Source organism: Manihot esculenta, unplaced genomic scaffold (assembly GCF_001659605.2).
Source record: "Manihot esculenta cultivar AM560-2 unplaced genomic scaffold, M.esculenta_v8 Scaffold60, whole genome shotgun sequence".
Lineage (NCBI taxonomy): Eukaryota > Viridiplantae > Streptophyta > Magnoliopsida > Malpighiales > Euphorbiaceae > Manihot > Manihot esculenta.
In genome coordinates, this window is record NW_025215477.1 from 1 (window position 1) to 9,049 (window position 9,049).

The following is a 9,049-nucleotide window of genomic DNA, read 5'->3' on the forward strand; positions in this document are numbered from 1 at the left end:
AATGTTCAGACTTTATCGTTTATTTTGCGCCCCATTATTTTTTTAAATGTTTTATGACTAAACTAATTAAAGTGAACAATTAAAGTTTTATTTTAATTGAAAATTTGAAATAAATGATTACTAATATATAAACAAGTTGTTTATAATGTTATACGTATAATATTTTGGGGTTAAGACAGACACTGTCGTTTATTTTGCCGCCACATTATTTCTTTTTTTAATGTTTGACTTTAAAACTTAATTAAAGTTAAACAATTAAATTATTTTTATTTGAACATTTAAATAAATGATTACTAATATTATAAAACAAGTTTGTTTATAATGTATACGTATAATATGTTTTGGGATATAAAGACTGATGATCTGAGATCCAATAGAATAGGGTTTTACAAGGGTTTTTGTATTGAAGAATAAAACTTGGCCTATCTCTCTAGAGGGGTATCCCTTTTATCCTTTTCTTCCTGCTTGCTGGTGACGTATAACGGCTCTCCCATGATTGGACCACGCGTCTCTGCCATACAGATATGGGCGTACGAGGATATCAGGCGCCTGCTCCATGCGTAACGGCCTCTGATTCTCCCCCGTGCGTACACTCGAGCGGATCTGCCAGGCTGTACGACGAGTCTCGTTCTGGATTCTGGGCTGGGCCGAGAGCTGGGCTGGACGCTGAACCCAGGAGGAGAAGGAATCCGTGGGGAGGTTATACGGGCTGGGCCGATCTCGATGAGGAAGAATCTGGTGGAGTCCGGCCTCAGGGGTCTGATGATCCGGGCCTGTTTTACTTGAGAGGGCGTGCGGGCCTTCCTTTCATGGGCCGTGGCCGTAATCTAGGCCCAGGATTGGGGGTAGGGAAATCCAGCGGTCATCAATTGCCCCTTCACCTTCTTGGCAGTTATTGCTCCGACTGCCGAGGGGGTGAATATCGAGAACCATTATGACCGCGCCTGTTCGCGTGTAGATGCCTTCATAACTCCCTTTCATCTTTTTGTCATTCCTCATTTCTTGAATCCTATCTGCCTTTTTCCCTTTCTGGCCTTTCCTTACCCCTCATATACTCTGCTCTTTTTACTTTCCTGTCATTATCGCCTGGACATGCCTCTTTTTTCCTTTTCCATGAATATCTTTTAAAGATCCTGACATCGTGGGCTTAGAGTCTAGAGTTACTTTACCTTGTGCTAAGACTTCAGATTTTGAGTATATATCAGCGTTAACTCCTCTTCACTCTTAGGCCCTTTGTCGGAGAAAGGGAGTCTTTCCTTCCGGCCCTCTGTCTATTTCCTTCTTCCAGCGAGATTCTCCTGTTTTTTCTGCAAAGGATCTATTTGACGCCTTCTTCAAACGGATTGAGGTGAGCCTGGGGCTTCATTGCTTTGTTGCCCCAGAGGTTTGCTTTAATCTTGCTTTCATTATCTTGACAAAAGATTATCCTGACTTATCTCTGTTTGGAACTTTTTGCAGTACCTGAGATAAAGATGGGTCAGTCCAAACCTCTTGAAAATCTGATATTACCTCGAGGGAGTCTGAAGGTTGCTTCAGAGGTCCTCCTAGTAGGGCGGTTGATGGGTGGGGCCATTTGGCAGGTCGTTGAAACTGTTTTACCCAGATCGTCTGGCTGGCCTCCTCCTCTGGTTGTTGTTCGAGCTCCAAAGAGGCTATGGGCTGTTGAGGGGTCTGCTTTGACTTTACCTTCCTTCGAGAAGGAAATTTCCCCGATGCCCTTGTTGTCTGCTTTTGATATAAATGGAGGTGGCGAAAATGATCAATTTATTGTCCCCTTTGGTGTGGAATACCTGTATTATGAGAGGCTGAGATCTGCTGCACTCAGTCAAGCTTCCGTCGATGCCTTCGAATATATGCTCTGTGATCTTCTTGAAGCCGTAACTCGAAGACTTATGTTTTTCATGCGTGATATACGAACAGCATATAATATCTGAGCTTGTTCGTATGTACCGTGAATCACACTTGGGCAACAGAATGTTTGCCTATAGGGGAACAGTGAGAAATACTTATGGGAATCAACTTATTCAATTCCCCTATAATAACGAAGCAGAACTCGGCCGGCCTACAGGGCTCGTTTTCCGTATCCGAGAGTTCCTCTGTATCGAAAACTAGGATAGTGTGATAGGTGATAGTGATGTAAACGTAGATGATGTATCTGGTCATGTAAATCCTCTGAGGATAGCTTTTTATTCTGTAATGTGGGTATTCGTAACGTGCTGTAATGAAACTTTCGTTTTTTCGTTCATACCCGAACTGTTCCTTCTTTATTATGAATGAGGTGTTGAGACTGCTTTCTTCGTGGTTTTTTCTGAGAAATCTGCGATATTGTTTTTTCCGTCTTGCCTTTTAATTGATCAGACCCAGAATCCATTTAGCTAGTCTGAGTTTTCAGTTTACTCTTTCCGAGCTGTACCAACCGACCTGCGAGCTCGCTTTCGGTTTACTTTATCCAAGCGAGACTAACCGACCTGCGAGCTCTGTCTTTAATCAATGGGTCGAGCTCTGAGTTCCACTAGCCAACTGAGCTTTCGGTTTACTTTTTCCGAGCTGGGCTAACTGACTTGTGAGCCCTGCTTTTAATCAATGAGTTGAGCTTCTGACCCATAACTTTGTATGATTCCGCGGCGTCCTTATCGCTTCGTTCTGGGCTCGTAGCCTCTGCTTAATGATGATGAGTCAAATCCTGTACCTTTTTAAGTGATAAGCAAGTCTGACCTTTATCATGCTTCCCCCTGTTTGTCTCCTTGGATCTTTCTATGACTTGCTCTTTTTCCTTAGTTTTTGCTGCCTGAGTGGCGATGATGTGCATTTTGCATGTCAGGTCGTCCTGAGCGAGAGATTCAATTGGAGCTCGGTCTCAAGGTTTTGACAATTTGGGTTTGTTTTATGTAGATAGCGTGTGGGCCTTCGGCTGATGGGCTATTGCCGTGGGCCTGGCCCTTTGTAGGGGTGGAGAAGCCCAGCGGTCATCTCTTTGCCCCTTTACCTTCTCGCCGGTTATTATCTAACCGTTGAGAGGGTAAACTTCGAGAGTAATTAGTGATCGCGCCGCTCCAAGACAAAACTGCTCAGAACAACGTTTCATCTCATTATTGCCTTTCACTTCGAATTCTCCCTGTCTTCTGAAGAAACTCGCTCTCTTCTGCTCTCTGTTTTCCTGCAACTTCTTCTGCTTTTTCCACCCTATTGCGTTTTCAGGTACGCTTCTTTGTTCTTCCATGGAGGGTCCAAAGCTCCCCGACGTTGCTAATCTTAGGTCGCATATTACTTCCTCTACCATAACTAAACACATTTCTCGGAGGTATTTAGATACTCCACTTTATCTTATTCGAGCTCCTTTTCAAAATGAAAGGATAGTTCTTCCGAACCCTCCCCCTCCTGGTTTGATGGATCCCCAAAGGGGGCGTTGTATAGTCTTTTTCCTTAAACAGAGAGATTTTGGTCTACCTTTCCCTTTTACCCCTTTCTTTATCGAGGTTTTCCGATACTTCGGAGTAACCCCCCGGATGTTGTCTCCGAATTCCATTCTGTTCATGTGTTGCTTTGAGTCCATCTGCCGAAGTTGGGGTTTTACGCCCACGGCATGTCTGTTTGTCACTTTCTTCCGTCTTGTCAAGGCGGTTCAGAATTTTTATTATTTCTCCCCTCGTAGTGGGTTATCTCTCTTCACGGGCTATAAGGATTCCATAAAGGGATGGGTAGAGAGTTTCCTTGTGGCGGAGCTGAAATTAGAATCCGCCTTATCGTGGGGAGTAGATCTAAGTTGGGAGGATGTTCCTCCGGGCTGCAATGACCTGCCCCGATTAAGCCTTATTGAGCAGGTGGGGTTGCTTCGATTGACTTCTGTTGAGAGGAAGTATGACGTCGAGAAGTGTATGTTCGTGTCTAATCTTAGGGATATCCGGGACACGGGTATAGTGCCTTGTCCAGCGATTCTGTTTCTTCTTTGTAAATGATATCATAAAATGCGTTAATTCTTTGTAGTTTCGTGTTTTTGCAGCTTCTGACGTTAAAATGGAAGAGATCAGGTATCCGAAGAACTTAGTCCTGTCTCGGGATAATATGCATGCCATTTTCGATGCCCTTCGGGCTGGGCGTTCGGTGCCTGAGGTTGCTGCAGAGGTGGCTCAAGTTGCTTCTTCCAAGAAAGTTAGCCGACCTCCTGCCAAGGCTTCCTCTCGAGATCCTAAGCCGAGCTCTCGCGGCACCAAATCATCTCGGCTATCCAGTCGTGGCAAGTCGGCCTTGACTATTAAGCCTATTGAAGAGCCTAAGTCCGCTCAAGCTTCTTCAGAGGGTGTGAGGGAAATTTCTCTGGCCATCGTGGAGCAGACCGAGGTCGTTGAACAAGCGCAGTTGGGTCTTGCTCATTCTTCTGAAGAGGTGTCAGGGGGAAAATTTAGGTCCCCCATTACTGAAGATAAGGAGGCTTCTGGGAAGGGGAAAGAGATCATTCTTATAGAGGACAAAGTCCCAGAGGTCCCTATCACAGATGTCTCTGCCCCTGCGGAGACCGGGTCTGGGTCTGGAGGCATCATAGAGAAGACTGGGGACAAGCGTCCAGCCCCTCCTGAGATGTCTGCCCCGCCTCCTGCTCGGAAGAAATCCAGGGCTGCCAAAGGATCTTCTCCAGCCCTTCCTTCTATTGGGAAGGAGAAGAATGTTCCTATTGTACCTCTGTTGTCTTCTCCTGACAACGACACTCTGAATGCGGCGAATATCACCTCTCAATCTCCGGCCAGTGCTGTCGCCGAACTTCTTAGGAAACAAATGTTCGGTGGAACCACAGAGGCCTCGGATCCACGTCTACTTGCCCTTACTGGTCTTTTAGCCAGTTCTACCAAGGAACAAGCATCCTTCCGATCTCGATCTCGTGAAGAGCTTGGGAATACAATCAGGGAGATGCTTCTGATGGTAAGTTATTTTTCCATTTCTCTTTTGGTTTTCTTTATTTCTTTCTTTTGACGGTTGTTCTTTTGTGTTAGGTGACGGGCCTCTTTATGGAGGTGGACGCTCGGGACCACTCTCTCCGGGAGTCTGTGGATCGCCGGATTGAAGAAGCGCGCTTGGAGGAGAATATATCTGCCACCAGCGATGCCAGAGGCAATCTCTTAGCTGCCCGAGAGCATACCCAATCCCTCCAGGCGGAGTTGCATTCTGCGTTGGAGGCCCTTAAAAGAGCTGAAGGAAGGGCAACTGAGACAGAGGAGCACACCAAGTCCCTGGAAGTAGAGTTATCTCGTACTCGCAGGGTTCTCAAGGAGTCTGATGAGAGGGTGGCTGCCGTGGAAGTTCGTTGTGAAGGAGTTTTAAAGCAGCTGTCCTCTATGACGGAGGCTCTTCGGGAAAGAGACGAGGCTATGAGTCAAAGAAATGAGGTCCAGCGCCAATATGAAGCCTTAAAGGCTGATTCTGAAGGACTTCAGGTTCACCTGAATGAGGTGAATGTTCAGAAAGAGAAAGCCCTAGCTCGGGTGGAAGTCCTTGAGCAGGAGCTGAGCACGAGTTCTGAACGTATCAGAGACCTGGCTTCATCGGCGGAGGAATTCCAACTTCGCCATCAACAGCTTAACCATGAAGTCAGGACTTTGGAACGTAAATGTTCAGCCCTGCTCGAGGTAGTGAAACACGCTGAAAGCAAAGTCCAGCTAGAACGCGAGAAATGTCTAGCGGAGTATCAGGAGTCGGAGGAGCTGAAAAGAAAGATTGAGCAGGCCTGTGAAGCTTACCTTCAAGACTACAAGGATTCCCCTGAGTTGAAGGCATTTATAGCTGAGGCCTGTGAATCACATCTTGATGAATATAAAGCCTCTGCAGACATGAAAGCTGCTGTTCTTCAGAAAGCCTTCCGTATGTACGTAACCGGCTACAATCGCGGCATAAGGGAAGCTAGACATGCTCCTGATACTCCTCTGGAAAAGCTTCGTATGGCCGAAGTGGACTCTGATGGCGAGCCGGTGTTATATGGGGAAGATGATTTCCCTATGCCTAGAGGTGATTGTCGCGTTGTAGGCTCGTCAGCTGTGTCTTCTGAAGAAGAATCCGAGCCGGATGGGGAGGACATGGAAGTCCCTGAATCTGAAGAAGGCGACCCCGATTCTGAAGGGGAAGACCTTAACCCAGGGTTGGAGATTGCCCCGGTTGTTGATATTGAGAAATCTGACCCAAAGGATACCGGGCTTCCTTCAGATATGATTGTAAATAAAAATAGTGTAGGCGAGGATGTTCTTAAAAATGTAAGTCCCTTAAGGACTATTTTCCCTTCAACCTCGTCAGATAAATAGATTGTAATAGCCATTTCTCTCAATGGAATTTTAATTTCTTTTTACTTGAATTACTTATTGTTTTTCATATATCTTGGAATTTATCTCTTCTTTTCGTAATTGTAATACTTACACTGTATAAGCTTTTTCCGAACTGAACTAGCCTTTAGTTATGAGCTCGGTTCTCAGCTAATTGTCTGAGCTTATGAGAAGTCCGATCACATACCTTTTAATGGTACTTAGCTGGGCTTCCTTTTTAGTTCTGACTTGTCAGGAAATGAAGCTGAGGTCCTTTCTTCCCAAGTTGCCCCTTTGCCTCCTCAACCTTTCATTACATGAGTGTTGAGGGGGTAAATCCTTAAACTCTGTATATGTTTGTGTGGGCTTATTTTAAATAATTTTTTCCTTTTTCCTTGGTTATGAGCTCGGATGTCTATTTATGGCGAACTGACTCGAGTTATGAGCACAGTCCTTCAGCTTTTTTTTTTTTTTTTTTATCCGAGCTGAGAGCTCGGCTCTTCACTCTTCACTTAGGCTTTTACACCTATGGCCTGTGATGCTTCTCATACCCCTGGGTGTCTTCCAGGCTATTTGCTGTCTAGACCTCTTTGTAAGCTGAGCCAGCTTAGCGTCAGCGATCACTTTTTAAGTTCAGTGCCTTTTGGCTATAGTGCTCCGAGCTCCTTCGGGAGATCGGAGTTTGGCCTTTCTTTGATGCCTTTGGACTCATCTTTTTGTGAGGTCGGAACTGTATTTTTATGAATTGTCCCTGCATATGATATGGGGAATTTTTGCTTAAGGATGGCCTTAAGGCCTTCATCAGCTGTTTTTGCTTTGTTTTCCCGGGAGTTCTTAGGGGATCCCGGTCTTCTTTTATTTTTCCGGGATGGCCTCGGGGCCTCGCCGGTTGTTTGTGCTCCAAGAGATCTTACGAGATCCTGGCTATTTTTGTTCCGGGGTGACCTCGGGGCCCCGCCGGCTGTTTGTGCTCCAGGAGATCTCACGAGATCCTGGTCGTTTTTGTTCCGGGGTGACCTCGGGGCCCCGCCGGCTGTTTGTGCTCCAGGAAATCTCACGAGATCCTGGTCGTTTTTGTTCCGGGGTGACCTCGGGGCCCCGCCGGCTGTTTGTACTCCAGGAGATCTCACGAGATCCTGATCGTTTTTGTTCCGGGGTGACCTCGAGGCCCCGCCGGCTGTTTGTGCTCCAGGAGATCTCACGGGATCCTGGTCGTTTTTGTTCCGGGGTGACCTCGGGGCCCCGCCGGCTGTTTGTGCTCCAGGAGATCTCACGAGATCCTGGTCGTTTTTGTTCCGGGGTGACCTCGGGGCCCCGCCGGCTGTTTGTGCTCCAGGAGATCTCACGAGATCCTGGTCGTTTTTGTTCCGGGGTGACCTCGGGGCCCCGCCGGCTGTTTGTCTTCTCAGTTTGGTTCATGGTGTCAGGAAATCTAGGGGATCCTGTACACCTACCTCCCTGAGGTCTTGTTCCTCTAAGGGGTCTCTCCGAGCCCTGTTCTTTCTTTGTCATGGAGGAGTATTATTCATAAAGATAATCTTATTGTGTAAACAATTTGTTTCCTTCATATTTATCAGAATACAATGTTTTTCTTTACAACTATATCAGGGGAAATACCTCTTTAGGTGTTGAATATTCCAAGCGTGGGGCTCATGGTTCCCTTGCATATCTTCAATCCGGTATACTCCTGGCCGGACTACTTTTGTTACCTTGAACGGGCCCTCCCAGGTCGGTGCTAGCTTACCAGCTGCCGCCCTTTTTCCTGTGGCTTCCAGGTTTCTTAAGGCCAGGTCTCCCACTTTCAAGCTTCTTTCTCTGACCTTTTGGTTGTAGTATCGTGCTGCCCGTTGTTGATAGGCGGCAGTTCGGATTTGAGCTTCTTCCCTGATTTCCTCAAGGGCATCCAGGTTGCTTCTTAGCTTGTCGTCGTTAGTGCTCTCACTAGCAAATTGGACTCGATGAGTAGGAATCTGCAACTCAACTGGGACTACGGCCTCTGTACCATAGGCAAGTGCAAAGGGCGTTTCTTTAGTGGGTGCTCTAGGGGTGGTTCGGAGTGCCCACAGGATGCTGTTGAGCTCTTCTGCCCAATTTGCCTTTGCCCCATCTAGCCGCTTTTTTAATCCTTGTAGGATGGCTCTGTTGGTGACCTCTGTTTGGCCGTTAGTTTGAGGATGAGCCACAGAGGAGAATTTATGCCAGATACCCATGTTCGTTGTGAAAGCTCTGAAGGTGCTGCAATCAAACTGTCTGCCATTATCTGAAATAAGCACTCTGGGTACACCAAATCTGCAGATGATATGTCCCCACACAAAATCTATCATCTTTCGAGCTGTAATTGTGGCTATTGCTTCCGCCTCTGGCCATTTTGAGAAGTACTCTACAGCCACCACTACAAATTTCCTCTGCCCCGTAGTCTTGGGGAAAGGTCCCAGGATGTCAATTCCCCATTGCGAGAAAGGCCATGGACTGGATATGCTGGCTTGAGGAGTGGCTGGAGTTTTGATGGCATTAGCAAATCTCTGGCATACGTCGCATCTTCGGACGAACTCTTCTGCTTCTTTTTTAACAGTGGGCCAATAATACCCTTGCCTGAATACTTTATTAGCTAATGTCCCTCCTCCCTCGTGGGCTCCACACATGCCTCTATGTATTTCTTCCATCACCTTCGTAGCCTCTTCCGGGCTCACGCATCGGAGCCACGGACTGGACTTTCCTTTTCTGTATAAGGTCCCCCTTATCGCTTGGTAGTTAGCGGCACGAGCTGC

At 46.7% G+C, this 9,049-nt stretch overlaps 1 protein-coding gene across 1 annotated transcript; it reads left to right on the forward strand.

Moving 5' to 3' along the window:
- Positions 1-4,014: 4,014 nt before the first annotated feature.
- Positions 4,015-7,168, forward strand: LOC122722594 (STE20-like serine/threonine-protein kinase). The gene is made up of 2 exons (XM_043953703.1): positions 4,015-4,914; positions 4,986-7,168. Exons 1-2 carry the CDS (start codon positions 4,015-4,017, stop codon positions 6,282-6,284), a joined length of 2,199 nt encoding a protein of 732 aa, XP_043809638.1. The 3' UTR covers positions 6,285-7,168.
- Positions 7,169-9,049: the final 1,881 nt, after the last annotated feature.

What these genes read in the sequence shown, in the direction of transcription:
- LOC122722594 (XM_043953703.1), top strand. Translation starts at nt 4,015, where the DNA reads ATGGAAGAGATCAGGTATCCGAAGAACTTAGTCCTGTCTCGGGATAAT. An exon ending in TCAGGGAGATGCTTCTGATG is followed by an intron (nt 4,915 to 4,985) that starts GTAAGTTATTTT and finishes CTTTTGTGTTAG; the next exon opens with GTGACGGGCCTCTTTATGGA.